Genomic DNA, 16,824 nt, shown 5'->3' on the forward strand with positions numbered 1-16,824 from the left:
AACCTGAAACTTTTTTTAGTTGTATATACTGGTCACAGTGCCTGCTTTCTGAAAATAAATGAAAAGGGTAAAATGGATGCATGGGTGGTCTGTGACCAGAGACCACTCATGTCATTGAAGACACTGGGGCAATCTGTCAGGGATTCATATTGAATGTGTATTTGCAATCCGAACAGTCAAGAATAAGATTCTTCCTTTCAGAGTCGGATATTGGTGTAAGTTACACTAATATTGGCCAGATGTTGATCTGGCCTCTTCCGTCCCACTCCTCTTCTCTGTAGTGACTCATCCAAACACTCTCAGACAACTTTCTAAATGTAAGTCATCTGTGTATTGTGATGAATTCCAGGGTACAAACACACGTGAAGTTGGGAATTAAAAGGTGAATGGCTGTGTCCTTAAGTCTAACCTGAAACAGCTTTGGACATACTAGCCTTTGATTCTGGACCACACCTCACCTCACTGCCTTGCCCTAAGGCCAGCTGGAACACTTAATCTTTTGGGGGGGTAGGGGCCAAAGATTGAACCCAGAAGCACTTAACCACTATTCCACCTCCACAGTCCTTCTTTTTATTTTTTTATTTTAATTTGTTATATATGACAGAAGAATGCATTACAATTCATATTACACATATAGAGCACAATTTTTCATGTCTCTGGTTGTACACAAAGTAGAGTCACACCATTTGTGTCTTCATACATGTTCTTAGGGTAATGATGTCCATTTTATTCCACCGTCTTTCCCCATGCCCCCTTCCTTTCCCTCCCACTCCTTTTCCCCTTTGCCCTATCTGGAGTTCATCTAATCCTCCCATGTCCCCCACCACCACATTATGAATCAGCAATCTTAAATCAGAGAAAATATTCAGCATTTGGATTTTGGGGATTGGCTAAATTCACTTAGCATTATATTCTCCAACTCCATCCATTTACCTGCAAATCCCATTATTTTATTCTCTTATAATGCTGAAATAATATTCCAGTATGTGTGAGTGTATGTGTGTGTGTGTACACACATCACATTTTCTTTATCCATTCATCTACTGAAGAGCATCTTAGGTTGGTTCCACAGTTTAGCTATTGTAAATTGTGCTGCTATAAACACTGATGTGGCTGTGTCCCTATAGTATGCTGTTTTTAAATCCTTTAGGTATAGACCAAGGAGTGGGTCTATATATTAAAAATGGGTCAAATGGTGGTTCTATTTCCAGTTTCCCAAGGATTCTCCATACTGTCCACAGCCCTTTTTTATATTTTATTTAGGAACAGAGTCTTGCTAAGTTGCTTAGGGCCTCACCAAGTTGCAGAGGCTGGCTTTGAACTTATGATCCACCTGTCTTAGACTTCCAGGTTGCTGGCATGCAACCACTGCATCAGATTTATCCTTTTTTTAAGGAAACTTTGACCCTTCTGACTTAGCATCTTGAATTCTGGAGAAACCCAGAATTTTTATTGAAACTCTGTACTGATAATTCATGAATTCTTTAACATTAAAACCCATGCCCAAATTTGGCTTGGTCCATTTTTTTCTATTCTCTAGGCTTGGTTTCTCCTACCTATCTCCAGAGTCTTCAGCAGTTTAATTTTTCTTTCCAAGAATTTCTTCCTTTTCCCTCTTTTTTCTTTCCCTATCTCCCCCACCTTTCTCTCTCATTATTTATTTTTTTCTGTATTCAAATAGCTAAGATTCTTTTCATAAATGAGAAAGAAATTTAACTAGCTTTGAAAAAAAAACTGGGGGTTTGATTTACTCCAGCTCACACAACTGAAGGTCCAGCCATGGTTCTATCTATATTCCGTTGCTCAAACATGTCATCACAGAGGAGCCCTCTTCATCTCTGAATTATGCTTTGCTTTATATTGTCTACTTTCAGTAGACTCTTCATGTTGACCCCAAAACTTTAATTTCATAGTGTCAAGCTCTATAATCTAAAACAAAAGTTCTTTTCTTATAGTTCCCAAAACAACAAAAAGTCCTAAAATTAAATCTTTTTTTTTTTTTGTACAAACTTGGGTCATATCCTCTCACATACAGAAGTCAATTCTTTCTACTAGGAAGACAGTGTTATGGTTTAAATGCAAAGCTCAAAAAGTTCATATGTGAAACAGTGCAAGAAGGTTTAGAGGTGAAATGATTGGGTTTTAAGAGCCTTAACACAATCAGTAAATTAATTCCATGATAGGGATTAACTGGATGTTAATAGTAGGAGGCAGGTAGTAGCTAGAGGAGATGGGTCCCTAGGGTATGCCTTTGGGGTATTTACTTCATCCTTTATTTAGCAGGGCTCTTCTCTTTGCTTCCTAGCACCGTGCTCCCAGTTGACTTCCTCTGCCACACACTCCTGCCATCATGTTCTGCATCATTCCCAGCTCTGAGGAATGGAGTGGGCCATCTGTGGACTGAGACTTCTGAAACCATGTGCCTCCAAATAGACTTTTCCTCCACTAATTGTTCTTGTCAGGTCTTTTAGTCACAATAGCAAAAAAAAAAAAAAAAACTGACCAAAACAGATGGAAAACACTAAATTCTTAGGTTTGGACCACATTGCATGCCCTGGAGCCTAGAAGATGTAATCAGGCTACTTCAACTACAAGTACCAAAAACATCTAGGGACTATTATCAAAGGAATGTAGAAAGGAATTAGATAGATCAAACCAATAGGCATCACCACAAACAACCCAAATTCTTGGGATGCTTATGTAAAATGCAGACTGGGAGAACCTTAATCTAGAATGAAATTAATATATATACCTGTATTTGTAACAATTGATTATTTTTGACATGCACGCTAATGTCCCAAAACCACTACCCTAGAGATCCCAGAAATCCTAACCACCAGGCATTCTTGGCCATTGAAACTCATACAGCTCGGAAAGATAGCTGCAGTTTGGGTTTCAGAGTTCCCCATTCTGCAGACATTTACTTAGCCCTTCAGGATCAGGTCTGGAAGGACAACAAAAAGGCACCTGTCCTCCTGGGGCTTATATCCCAATTAAGGTAACTGACAAATGTGCCCTAATTACATGAAAGAAAGGGATGGTGGCAGAAAGCTCTAGGGGATGAGGCAGAGATAACCATTGAATGCTCTACTCTGACCACAATGGGTTGTCTTTGTTGTCTGTTCTTTGAACTGTCACTTCATGCTCCTAAGTCCTCAGAGCATTTTCACATTTTCACCTGCCCAGACTTTCTTCTAGAATGTTCTTTCCAAATTAATATGCTGTTTGTGGATTAGGGTGAAAAATTTGAATTTCATTCTATGACTTAGGGAGTACCAGAAGATTTTAGCAGAGGAGATATTTTGAATTTTTGAAAGATCACTACAGCTGCTTTGCATAGAAAAGACCACAGGGCTGCTGCATTCCTGGAATGAGGAAGATCAATTACAAAGCAAGAGGTGAAGATTGAGAGAAGTGGGCAGAATCAGGATATATTTCAAAATGGAAATATTTGGACTTGCTAACTACATAGAATGGGAGAAATGCAGAAAAGAAAGGAATCTAGAATAATTTTATCTACCTGAGTAACGTTCTAGAAAATCACGGTTGCTTCATTTTATCTCTATCAAGAAAAGAATGTGCAGTTGTTTAGGTTTATGCAGGTTTAGACTTAACCATTCATTCTTTCTCAAAATGTTAGTTTCCACTTCTGCCTTTAGTTGTAAGGACATGCAAACAGATGTGTAGTTCATGAGCAGAGCCTTCAATGTCCCCCTTACCTTCCCCACCATGATCAAAAAAAGTTTTCAGGAATTCCAGGCCAAAAGATCAGGATTGGGTAGCCATGATGAGAACAAATGTTTGACAGCAACAGCATGAATATGGTTCTGTATGAGAGGGCGGGGAAGATGTAGGCTGTGGCCATTAAGGCTCTCTGCAATCTTCAAGGGAAGGGAGGCTTTTGCACTGTGCAGTTTCATTAAGAAGATTGTAGGCTTCTTGAGGACCGTGAATCAGCTCATTCTGCAGCCAGCCGCTTCACTTGGATTCCTGCTCTGTACTTCAAAATCACTCAGCAAATACAAATCCATTTGAGTTGGCTAGCAAGAAGGAAATAATTTCTGTTTGCAAAGTAGATTAAGCCTGGAGATATTCCTCAATAGGGCCTTAAAACTGTCACTGAAAGCAAGACTGTATTTTATTTTGATTACACTGAAGTGAGTTCTCCTATATTTATATATTAAAAATATCCAGAACAGTCAAATTCAGTGAGTGGCTATGTTATTCACAACCTAAGGCAATCTTTGTGGATCTTGGGGGCAAAGAGAAAAAGCTTGGGAGTGAAATGAAAAAGGGTAGGAGAAAGGCAGAATGCAAACTAAAAAAATAAATAAATAAATTTATACATTTGCTTGGGGTTTCTGTTGAGAGGGAAAAAAAAAAAAAACAGCTCCCCCCTCAGTGTCTTTAATCATTTGAGAATCACCCTCATGATTTTTGTCATACCCTTTTTACCAGGCAGGATTCTCCAGAGAAATAGAGCCAAGAGAAATAGAGCCAATAGAAATAGAACCAGGATGACTATAAAAAGAGATTTATTTTAAGGAATCATCTCATGCAATTTTTAGAGCTGGTGAGTTCAAAGTCTGTAGGGCAGGCAGCAGGCTAGAAACTCAGCTGAGAGTTAACATTGCAATCCTGAGTCCAAAATCTGCAGGTCATGCTGGAACCTCAGTGGATTTCTCCATTATAGTTTTGAAACAGAATTTCTTCTTCCCCAGGAACCATGTTTTTTGCTCTTCAGGCTGTCAACTATTTGCATGAGGCCCACTTACATCATCAAGTATAATCTTCTTTACTTAAAAGAACTGATGATAATTGTCAGTCACATCTACAAAACATCTCAGAGCAACATCAAGACTAGTATTTGACCAATCAACTAGAGACCAGAGCCTAGCAAGGTTGACATATAAAATTAACAATTATGCCCTTCACCACTGGTATTATTATTCATTCATTTATTCATTCCCAGCAGCTATTCCCACATGCCATGCACATTTCTCATCTTGAATAAGACAAAGTCCCTGCTCTCCTGGAGCAGCATTCTAATGGGACATCCAGAGGAAAAAAAAAAACACATTGGACAGGGAAAAAGATCAATTCTGCTCTGGCCTTTTCCAGACTAAGGTGTTTTTAAATATCCATACAAAGTTATCTTATGGGCTATTCTGTAGTAAGTTCCAGGAGAATATAAGAAAATGTGAATTACTTTGAATTTGTTATTTGTTATAATGAAATATGAGCACCAGTGTATTGTTAAGGAAACAATGTACAAAATCACCAAGTTAGGGTAATGGTTCTATTTTTCTAAATACATTAAGAGAAATAAATATATATATATATATATATATATATATATATATTTGTTTTGTTTTGTTTTGTTTTCTTCATAATGCTACCTGATCTTTTTTTTTTTAAGCAGACAAATTTGTGGGGAAGGGAGATATTGGTTGTTGTCCTAATTAAGAATGAAAGTTCTAAGAGTTCAGTGACATTATCTGCTTTGTTTAACACTACCTTCCCAGGATTATTGTGTCCTCAGACTTACAATTTAATAACAGATATTATGGGATTGTGTTTGCTTTTTGTAGTACAGGGGATTGAACCCAGGCACTATACCACTGAGCTACATCTCCAGTACTTTTTATTTTCTATTTTGAGATAATCTTACTAAGTTGCCCAGGTTGGATTTGAACTTGTGATCTTTCTGCCTCTGCCTCTCAAGTTGCTGGGATTATAAGCATGCAACACTGTGCCTGGTGGTCACTGTTGTTGATAAGCACTGTGCTACAATATGCCAGTTTAATAAGGAAGGAGAGAAGAAGCTAGTTATCCATTCCTGTCACAGGTCTTTATATAGCAAAATCTCAGGTTCTCCTTTATACATGAGCCCCTCCAAGATTTGCCTGGGGTCAGTCAGGCCCAAGTCTAGGTATCATGACTTTCTAAAAGAAGATAAGAAAAGGCTCAGTAGGTCTGAAAGTGGACCTCATGGTCACAGGAAGCAAACTTCAAAAGCACTCTTGGAAGGGGCACTGATAACCTACATTTGAAAGAAGTCACAGTATGTGTACAGTAAAACATTTATAATAAATGTGAGGAGGGAGGAAGTCTCACATTTGTACAGGCAAATACAACCTTGGAGTGTTATTTGTTGCGATCTCTGAATTTCTAGAAAGCGACATAACATTCCATTGCATATGGAGGGGCTGGTTTTCTCATCAGTGTCTGGAACCATGCCCGAGGCAGGGTAGGCACTCTATAAACAGTACTGAATAAATCAGAGAGTAAATGAACGAACTAATAACATTTTAAATGTTTATCTATGTTCCACCTAAAATTACCTCTTGCCTGTCGAATAAGGGCTGGAGTAGTATGGAGTGTTAGCAAGTCCTTGGGGTTGCAGATTTAAAGCCACATTCTCTGCTTCTCTCCATTAATCATCTCAGACATCCATTTGGATCATGTCTGAAGTGGAAGAGAGAGGGTTTATTTTTTATTCCACCTGAAGCCTTAATGATCATTTTCTCCAAATTTAGATTCAATGATACTCTAATCATAAAAGGAATCAGCTTGTTGGTTTGAGGGGTATAGTTAATATATGCAGTCATTTCTTCCAATATTAAACAGACTTACATTACCAATGACAACTTCAGTCCTTACCAACAAGTGCAGCAGGGTCCCACGTGCAGATGCCAAATGAGATAATAATCCAGGAAACGCAAAGCCAGGCATGCATGCCTTCTTATTCCAAAAGTGCCCATCAGACAGATCAGTGAAGAGTAGGGAAGGGAGAGGAGAAATGAAGTGGGATGTGATCTTGCCTTCACTTTTCTCCTGGAAATTGGAGTCAGAATTCCCTTTCTTGGAGTGACATGAGTAGTGGGGTCTGATTATCCCACTTAACAGTTATTTCAACATTATCAATGCCTAAGAAAATCTAATAATTTATACCTGCCCTAAAAACCAGTGTATTAACATTTTCATACGCTTCAATTCCTTCTTCCTCAAGGTTTAAAAAGTCTTCATTGTCAGGATCATGCCCAACTCAGATGATTCTTCCTCGTTAGCTAGGTGGCATTTGATAACTACAGATGAAGTGAGCTACAACATGGTTGCTTGCTGCTCCTGGAGATGTGAGAAAAACAATAGCCATTTTCCTTGCAGATAATAGTTTGGGAAAGCTATATCACTTGTAGATATAAAAATACCTTGGATGTCCTTATATGGTTAAGATGAGGAGAAAGCCACTCTTGTCCATAGGTCAAAGGTTAATGTAGAAACAACTAGAAACTTGCTGATGTCTACTGTGTCATAGCCAAGCTACCATGCATACACCTTACCAGAAGCTAGAAGTTGGAGGGTAGAGTTGAAATCTCAGACCTCATAAGAGAAACACATTAAAAAAGAAAGAAAAAAAAAGTTACATGGCTCTTCTTAAATTTCCCTAAAAGGAACATGGTAATTTTGATTTATCTATAAATCAATGAAATTAGCTTTTATATGTAGTTGCCAAACTCTATTCATTATACATCACACCACTTAAAGTTATGATTTCTAGCTCAATGGTGGAGAATACTTTGAGGGATTTGCACAAACCAATAAATCTCATAATCTTTAGGTACATTTGAAAGTGCACCTAAATAAAAGTTACCTACAATATCTTAATAAAATGTAACTTGTTTGCCATGATTTCTATTTAATGAGAAGCATCTGCATATTTCACTGACCGATTCTAAATTTTAGCAACTTGCTTTTTTAGAGACATTCATAATAATGCTAAAATACAGATCAAGGGATTCAGTTTCATAAGTATTGCTTTGTTTTTAAGAATGTTGTATTCTTCTTCCTGGAATGTTCTCCAAAATCAAAGTCTGCCAAAGATGGAAACAAATCCTTGAAATGACGTAGCAAACACCTTCTATTTATACATGAGGATACCAAGACCTAGATTTATCCAAGGTCATTTCTCAGCAGTTAGTAACAAAATCAGGATGAGAACACAGCTTTCAGCTCCCAATCCACTGTTCTATCCCCTACTCATCCTTGAACTAAAGCCATGCTCCATGAAGCCTCTGTGCTCGCCAATGATTTATCAATTTTAGGAAGCCCTAACCATGATCTATACTAAACCATTTAGCATATGGTTAAAAACACTTTATTGTCAGTCCAAATATCATACTTTAGTCATGTATCTCCAAAAGAGTTTATCTCTGAAGGACAAATATCCATGATCTAGGCCGGTGGCGTGGGCGGGGCCTGGGCGTTTGCGCCTGCGCTAAACGCGCAGGCGACCTGCGGTCATTACTTTTGACCCAAGCCACAACGGTTAGCGCTCATCTTGGTCCCGGTTTCTCCAACGGTCAAGGTCCAACAGCTGGCCCAGGACTAAGGCATCACTCTACGTGGGAGCACAGAGATGGTGGACAAATTCTTCTCATTTGGCATCAACAGTATTCTGTGCCAATATGGAAACCTTCACTCAAGTGCAGAAGTACAGATTCACCTTGTTGGTAACTACTGACCCTGAGCTTATAAAGCACCTCAACAGTGTAGTGGAACAGCTTGAAGTCCTTATAGCAACCCTAAGATCAGATGCCATCTTATGCCTGCTTTAGAGATGAAGAAACAGGTTGAGCGTTGACCGGTTAAGGACGGCACAGCAGGAGCGAAGGTGGCATGCCATGCTGTGGTTCAGATGTTGCAAGCCCCCAGAGACTGTGTGCTGAAGGCTTGGTCCCCAGGGTGGCGCTATTGGGAAATGACCTTAAGAAGTGGGCCTGTTGGGAAGCCCCAGGCCACTGGAGTGTGTCCTTGCAGTGATGGGGGACCCAGCCCTTCCTCCCTCTGCTTCCTGGCCCACCTTGAGCTGTTTTGCCTTCATGCGCTCCCACAGCCACGGCTGACACAGGCTCAGAAACAAGAGGGCCAATCAGTCACAGGCTGGAATCTCCAAAAGTGTAAGCCCAAGTAACCCCTTCCTCTTTATAAGTTATTGATCTCAGGTATTTTGTCACCATGATGGTGACCAAGCACTTCTCTGAAAGAACTGGTAGAGAAAAGCCAAAGTGCATGGAGGCAGGATGCTCCTGCCAAGCCAACCAGCAAGTATCAGCAGTGACCACCAGGCCTGGGCACACCACCACAGCCATGCTTCAGATGAGGAGACCTTGCCAGAGCTGTACATCCCCCCTTCCTGAAGCCAGAGTAGAACCTCAACTTGTAGACACCCAAGCCCATGCTTCCTCCTGTCACCTCGCTGCCTTCCTTTCCGGGATTGAGCCAAGATGGCTTCTGTCTTCTGAGTGGTAGAGGAGGGATTTCCCTGCAACAGCCTACCTTCCCAAATCCCACCAGGACAGGACAAATGGCCCTGCCACCTGAAGGATTGAATTCACGTGTGTATTGAAACAAACTGGGTCTTAGAGTTGTTCTGAGTTTCATGTTCCAAAGGACTCCACTCCCTAAGCATAAAAGCAAGAGCATGCATTATCTTCTTGGTGACTATATTGCCTAAAATATTTCCCTGAATCACTAGTGTGCTTTAACTTGGGCAAAATTAATTAATATCTAATGTAAATATATTTAAAACTGCTGTGATATTCCAGAATGTACTCAACTGAAAAGCTTGCTGATAAAATAGTTAAAAGTTCTCCCTTTAAGGAGTGATTCTGGAGTGATGTCCAGCAATGAAACCCCAAAGCCTGTATCTGGGTGACTCATTCCAGGCGTGAATGCACAAAGTGTTCGCTAATTCAATTCCTGGGCCACATGTGGACTTCTCTGACTAGTGACTGTCAGCCACTGAGGTCATCTGAAATCTCTCCTGGCCCATGGGTTTCTGCATGCCCTTGTCCTACATGCAGGGTGTGCACACTGGTCAGATTCCATGTTACTAATACGATGGCGAGGTATGCCTCTCTCTCTACATTGGCTCTGTGCGTGTGGCCGGACTGCTATTTTGGTGGATAAAACTGTAAACTACAAGTGGAAATTTTCTAAGAGTGCCTTGGTTGTGGCTTTGAGTCATACCCAGGGTGAACTGCACATTACCTCCTGGTTGGGGGCTATTTTCTCCTCATCACTTCCTTGAGCCATGATACCAAGGCACTTATCATAGTAATGGTGTGATAATATGCTTCCTTGGACATTTTGAAGAAAATCTTAAAAACCCATACCTATTGCAGGAATTACAGAGAAAGCATTCACTTGATAATCCCCACTTAGTCCCACTCCCCTCACAGACACTGGCAGGTGGCCTTCCACAGGCCATGGATCTGGCTGTGCTGACCTGCACCCTCTCCTCGACGTAAACCAGAGCCAAAGAACAGCATCTGGGAGTCTCCTCCTATCATCTAAAACTTCCTCTTCGTGGGCATTTAAGCAAACCAGGATAAGCTAACAAGGTAGCAGATAAATCATGCTGAAAACCTGCTCTTCTCTTGAATGGAAATAAGCACACACATTTTGCTTATTTAAAAAAATATGATCTATGTTTTTCCTCTCTACAGCACCTAGGAAAACCATGTGATCTACTCTTCATCTTCTGGAGTACTTCTCCCTGCTTCAGCGAATTCAGCATTTTGCTCCTTGTAACTTCAGCCCCTATCATCCTTAGAAACATTCACTTTCATACACATGACCTTTCGATCACAGGCTTGAGCTGTGTGGTGTGTGTTTGAACACACGTGACAGGCCATGGGCTGCACCCAGCTTATCATCCCCAGTGACATTCACTGTCTCCCAGCCTCAACCCTCAAGGAAGCATCAGCACACTTTCATATCAGATGTACCCATCACTTGGAAATGTAGTACCTCCTGGATCACCACGTTTCCAATTTGAAGGCATTCATCTACACTTCCATATACTTGACTGCTTCATTCACTCCCACAAATATGCCTTTATCAACCCTTATTTCCCCTATCAACTGGGTTCAAGTTTCATTTGACACCCTGTTATGGTTTAGATATGAAGTGTCCACCAAAAGCTCTTGTGTGAGACAGTGCAAGAAAGTTTAATGGTGAAATGATTGGGCTATGAGAGCCTTAAACTAATCAGTGCATTAATTGACTGATAGGGATTAACTGGGTGGTAACTGTAAGCAGGTAGGGTGTGGCTGAAGGAGGTGGGTTTCTGGGGCATGTCTTTGGGGTATTTTGTCCATGATGAGAGGAGTCTCTCTCTGCTTCCTGATGCAATGGCCTGAACTGCGTTCCTCTGCCACACCCTTCTGCCATGATGGTCTGCCTCACCTCTGGCACAGAGCAATGGAATTGGCCATCTTTGGACTAAGATCTCTGAAATTGTGAGTGCCAAATAAACTTTTCCTCTTTGAAAATTATTCTTGTCAGGTCATTTGGTTACCACAGCAGAAAAGTTGACTAAAACACATCCTATCCTGAAATGTGCAACTGTAAAGGGGAGTCCATACAAACTGCCTGTGTGCACCTCCTAGCCACCAGTTCAGTCCTTTACCCCTTGCCATCTAGGTTTTGCTTCAGCCTTTATTCTAAACTCAAAAATAGGCTTATCAATAATCTATGAGCATTTTCTACAAGTTATTTCCTCCTGTTCTCTCTAAACACTGTTGTCCATTCTTTCCTTCTGACTACTCTCCATTCTTTTATTATTTTCCTCATTCTCTGGTTTTTCAATGTCTCTTTCACTAATTCCATATCTACTTCCCACCTCTTAAATAGTTTCAGTTCTAACATTATTCCAGGCATCACCACATATATACAGTACTGGCCACCCTCACCTCCAAGATGCCCAAGTATGTCACAAATTCAACAAACAGCAAACTCTGGATGGGAAAGGAGGACCTAAACCTAAAAATATCATTACATAGTGATCTATGCTAAGGGATAAATAAATGGAAAAAAAACAGGTCTCTAATTGGCTATTTGAATGCCAAATATGAAAGATGTGTTTTGTTTTGCCTGAAGAGCATTTTTATAATTTTGAGCAAACTTTCTCTAAAGACTTCAAATAAAAATCTAGATGTTCAGGTAGTCTAGCAAAGGAGAACATCTGTCCACAGCTATCAGCTGGATTTGACTTGTGGTGTCTTAAGAGACTTACCCCACCATAATCCTCATCACTCTCTAGTTTCAATTATTTATATTCATCTGCTTCTACTCATTCAAGCTTCTTGGTATCTGTGTAAATTTTGCTCTTAAAGTCAGAACTAAGATTTTTTTTAATGGTAAGGATGCTATTTTGCTCAACATGTATGTTTGACTACTAATAATGTATCTAGCACAATGGTAAGTACCCATTAGATGTTTGGAGAAAGTTGTTGAGATTATTATCAGGAAAGGTATAAAGGTACACACAGAAAATAGGATTTAAATTGAATCCTGAATAAAACAGTTTGATTTGATTAACCTGTAAAAAAGAGAGAAAACTATACTTGGTACAAAAAAAAACATACTTTAATCCCAAATTGAGTGCTTATTTGTTTACTGCTAGGCAATTTACTTAACCTCTGTGAGCCTAAGTTTACCTATCTGCTGAACTATGATTATATAATATATTTCATAGTGCAGTTATGAGAAATAACCAAGATATATAATTACACAGTATGATTAATAAGTGGTAGTTATTAACAAAAAATACTAACTCCCTAAATAAGAAGTCAATAGATGAGCAGGGTAAGGCATAGTGAGTAGTCCAGTTAGACTAGAGAGAAATGCAAACAGACAAGAATGGAGAGAGATACAGACCTAAACCAGTCACCATTTCTCTACAACCAACTCAAGGCTGCTGGGAGCCATTAGCCAAGTAGGTATGACAATTTCCTTGCCAGCGTACCCCATGTTGCTGACATGTTGCAGTGACATTGAATGTAAGTGACCTTGCTCAAGGACCAAGGCAGATTAGGGTGTTCCCGGTTTTAAGATAATCGTGTTTAGGGCGTTCCCGGTTTAGGTTCCAGGTTTAAGGTTTAAGATTATTCCTGCTGGGAATAGGGCGTATCCTGCTGCCTGAGTTCCCCTTGAGTTCTCACGGGATTCAGACAATATGTTTTGGAGATAGAAGCCCAGTGGAGGTGGATTTGGGAAGAGAACGTGGATTTCCCCAGAACGTGATTGTAGACGGCTGGTGTGAGTTCGGGAATAAAGAGTTGCTGTTTGAATCTACAAGCTGTGTGGTGGCTCGTGATTGTGTGCCCAGCCAGACTGCGGCACAAGGGTTAAAGTTATCAACTGAGTCATTAACTGTGGGAAGTGACAGAAGCCAAGGATTCTGAAGAAATCCTTCCTCAATAGAAAGCACATGAGCTCCGAATCAGATTCAGATCTGGCACTTACTAGCACGGTAAACCTGAGCCAGTTTGTTAACTGTTCTAGTTCTCTGTTCCCTTATCTATAAAATGGGGATGGAATGACCTATTTTTTAAAAATAACATAAAAAGGATGGTATGAAGCACAAACAAATAACATATTTGAAGCATCTAGCAGTTGGCTAGGCACGTAGTGGACATTCAAATTGTCTCCAGTCTACATCATGAGTACCACCATCTTGTACCATCTTTTCACTCTTGTGTGTCTTTTCCCTCTTCTTTACCAGGCTCTTTTTGCCTCCCTACCAATATCCATGTTTTCAACAAGTGTTTATTGAAAATTAATCTCACTTGAAAGCATTTATTGTAAGTCAGGCATAGTGCTATTAACACTAGCTTTAAACAACGCTACCTATCTTGCCCGTGAAAGTACTTCAAATTCACATGCATAAGTGAGCCATGCACCTCCCTGTAAATCAATTTGCAAAATACACTGGCTTGACCAAAATGTGTCCACATATCTTATATGTGTAATGTGTAGACCAAAATGTGTTCACATATTCTGAAGTTCCAAGAGTATATGTGTAAGCATAGCAAAAGGAAGCTGGGATAGGTATCACTGAAATGGCAAGAAGTAACAGTAAACAGTGGTAAAGGAACTAAGTTAAAGTACAACGAGACACATGCTTTAACCCATTAATTCCCATTTCTGGCAAGTTAGCCTGAGGAAATAATTACAGACATGCACAACAATTTAAAAGACGTTCCTTCCAGGTTTGTTCATAAAACTATAAAAGTAAAACCAATTTTAACATCTAACAATAAATAAATTATGGCTTATCCAAGTAAGCTATTAATAATTGATGTCACAGAGTATCTGATAACATGGAAAGATGATCAGGATATATTAACTGACAATAGCAAAACACGTGGATAAACATGAAAAGATTAAGATTAAGATTAAGCAAAATATTAATGATTGACTATGAAGGTACAGTCTGGATTTTCACTTTTTGTTTCTAGCTTTAAATGTTTTACAACTAGAAAAAATGTTAGGCACACACTAAATATGCAAATAAGCACACTAATGGTTTGGGAAGTGGAAATATATGATGACTAAATAAATGGTAAGATAGCTACTAAAATAGGTGATTGATAAATAAAGATAGATGATAGATTGACAGCTACATGCCTGGCTAGACAGACAGACACATGAGAGATAGATGGATGATTAGATAATCTCCACATCCAGGAGGCACACAGAGTCAGATGGCTATCAAAAATGCTTAATGAACCTCACAGGTGTCCTCAGTGACAGGTTGATGACAACAAGCGAATGATCCAGCAGTTGTGTCTGAGCCTGTCGTTTCTGCCATCAGGTCGACGCCCATGGGAACATTCTCCTCAGCACCCTGGAAATCAGGAACGAGACCAGCGGCTCAGAGGTGCTCACGGGCGTGAGCGACCCCAACACCACCATGTACTCCTACGGCAGCGCCAGCATCCAGTACCGCAAGCCGTTGAGCAGCCGCGAGGGCTACGGGCGCGCCCTGGACCGGCACGGGGTGCCCAGCAAGGGGCGCATCCGCCGGCGCGCCTCGCAGCTCAAAGTCAAAATCCCCGACTTGACTGACGTGAACTCCATAGACAAGTGGTCCCGAATGTTTTTCCCCATCACCTTTTCCCTTTTTAACGTCGTTTATTGGCTTTACTATGTACACTAAGATCTGTCCTAATGGTTCAATTTAGACTACTTTCCTCTTCTCTTGTTTTTTAACCCCACAGGTCCCCAACAGCGATACTGCTGTGTTTTTTGAGGTAAGAGATTCAGCCATCCAACGGGTTTTAGGTCTTGCATATCGATTTTATTACTGCACCATGTTTACTTCCAAAAAAAAAAAAAAGTATTTTTTTCCAGTCTACTGTGGTCCAGGTTATCAGCTCTTTAAGAGCTCTATTAATTGCCATGTTTACAAACAAACCATACAAGAGAGGAGTTAGGAAGATCTTTAGCAGTCTTTCCTAGTTGCCCTGAATATATATATATAAAAGAGCCTCGCTGTTCACCTGCACTGCTTCCTGGTAAACTGTAACATTCTCATGCTGCCAAAAAAAAGAAAGAAAAAAAAAAAAAAACCAACACAATTTCCAGGATCTCAGAAGAAAAATAACAAAGCCATTGACAAGTTACAGATTTCCAGGAAGACGGAGGGGGAAAAAAAGGTGACAAGGGAGGAGTCTAGAAAAGAGAGCAAGGTTCCCCCTGGACTCTTAAGTACCCCCAAGTCCCTTGTAAAAGGGCTCCTGAGCTCTGTGGAACAGGAGGGAGGGACTGAAAAGTGCCGGTCAAGGTTGTGCCAACTCAACCTTCCATCTTCACTCACCATTAGGCTGGGTATCCTTAGAAAGTTTTCTTTGTCAGACTTCCTGACAAATTCTTCAATGAACATTAGAATCCAGCCTGCTAAAACTGATAGCCATTGAGAACATTTTTCTCTCCTTAGCAATGAAGAGTTTGGGGAGCAATGACTAGTTTTCTTACTGACAAGCCCAGTGAGCAGCCCTGAATGAGCCCGAAATCCTTTGAAACTGCGCCATGAAATCTTGCCATCACATTTCCATAGTTCCTGCTTGGGGGAGAATAAGAGAAAGGATACGTGATGAGGGCTTTGAAGAGAGGAATGGGGAGAAATTTTCACTTGAGAAAAATATTGTCCTTTCCATGAGGAAGGCAAGATTTATGTGCTGTGTAAAGGGTGCCTGGGCAGTTCTCTGAACTGCCAAATCTTAAATCAAATAGTATATATTTCTTAGCCTTCCAGAGAGCCGTATCTAATGGTGACAGGCTAGTCACACAGGCCTTAGCAGGTACTTTACGGCTCTCTCTGAGCTCTGCATTCCAGGCTGAGGAATGAATGATACAGGAAACGCACACTTATCCACATTGGTGTCATTTGCTTCCAAAGCCAGACTTCCATTTTAAGAAAATCCTTAAAGTAACAAATCCACAGATAAAAACAACAACAACAAAAGCACTGGGCCTTCAAACACTTGCACCAGCCCCTAAAGTGTCAACCCTGTCTACACTTGTCAATCACTGTCATCCCTGCTCTGCCTTATCTCTCTGCTCATGGATTACCCTGGATCATGGTTCTCATGACTCTCAGTAATGCAACACAATCATAAACACATCCAACACGCTATAGTTAAGATTCTTCCCATTTGATTTCATTAAAACCTCTTTTTTTTTTAAGTGTGAGTATCTAAAAATTCTCTATGTTTACTTTCAAGGTTGAGTGAGAACTTAAATTGACTAACCAGTAATAGAGGTGATTTTGGCACCTGATCCATAGATATGAAATCAGGGTTTAAGTAATAATAGGGATGATTGCCTCATTTGATAGTCTGGCTTTCTCCCTGAACCTGTCAGGAAAATCTATGGGTAGACTAGCATGAGCTTCTGGAAATTATAGTCATAATTGGAAAGATGAGGCTGAATTCCTACTGATGAGCTCAAGGGGAGTTATAAGATATTATT

At 40.2% G+C, this 16,824-nt stretch overlaps 1 protein-coding gene across 1 annotated transcript in view; it reads left to right on the forward strand.

The window, feature by feature from the left end:
* Positions 1–15,268, forward strand: part of Gabrb1 (gamma-aminobutyric acid type A receptor subunit beta1) — a 403,841-nt gene extending 388,573 nt beyond the window's left edge. The window contains exon 9 of the mRNA XM_046443021.2: positions 14,666–15,268. Coding sequence (XP_046298977.1) covers positions 14,666–15,010 — 345 coding nt within the window. The 3' untranslated portion in view covers positions 15,011–15,268. The remainder of the gene's footprint in view (positions 1–14,665) is intronic.
* Positions 15,269–16,824: the final 1,556 nt, after the last annotated feature.

This window comes from Marmota monax, unplaced genomic scaffold (assembly GCF_021218885.2).
Source record: "Marmota monax isolate L192 unplaced genomic scaffold, Marmota_monax_Labrador192_F-V1.1 WCK01_AAM20220418_F8-fsc00025, whole genome shotgun sequence".
NCBI classification, from domain to species: domain Eukaryota; kingdom Metazoa; phylum Chordata; class Mammalia; order Rodentia; family Sciuridae; genus Marmota; species Marmota monax.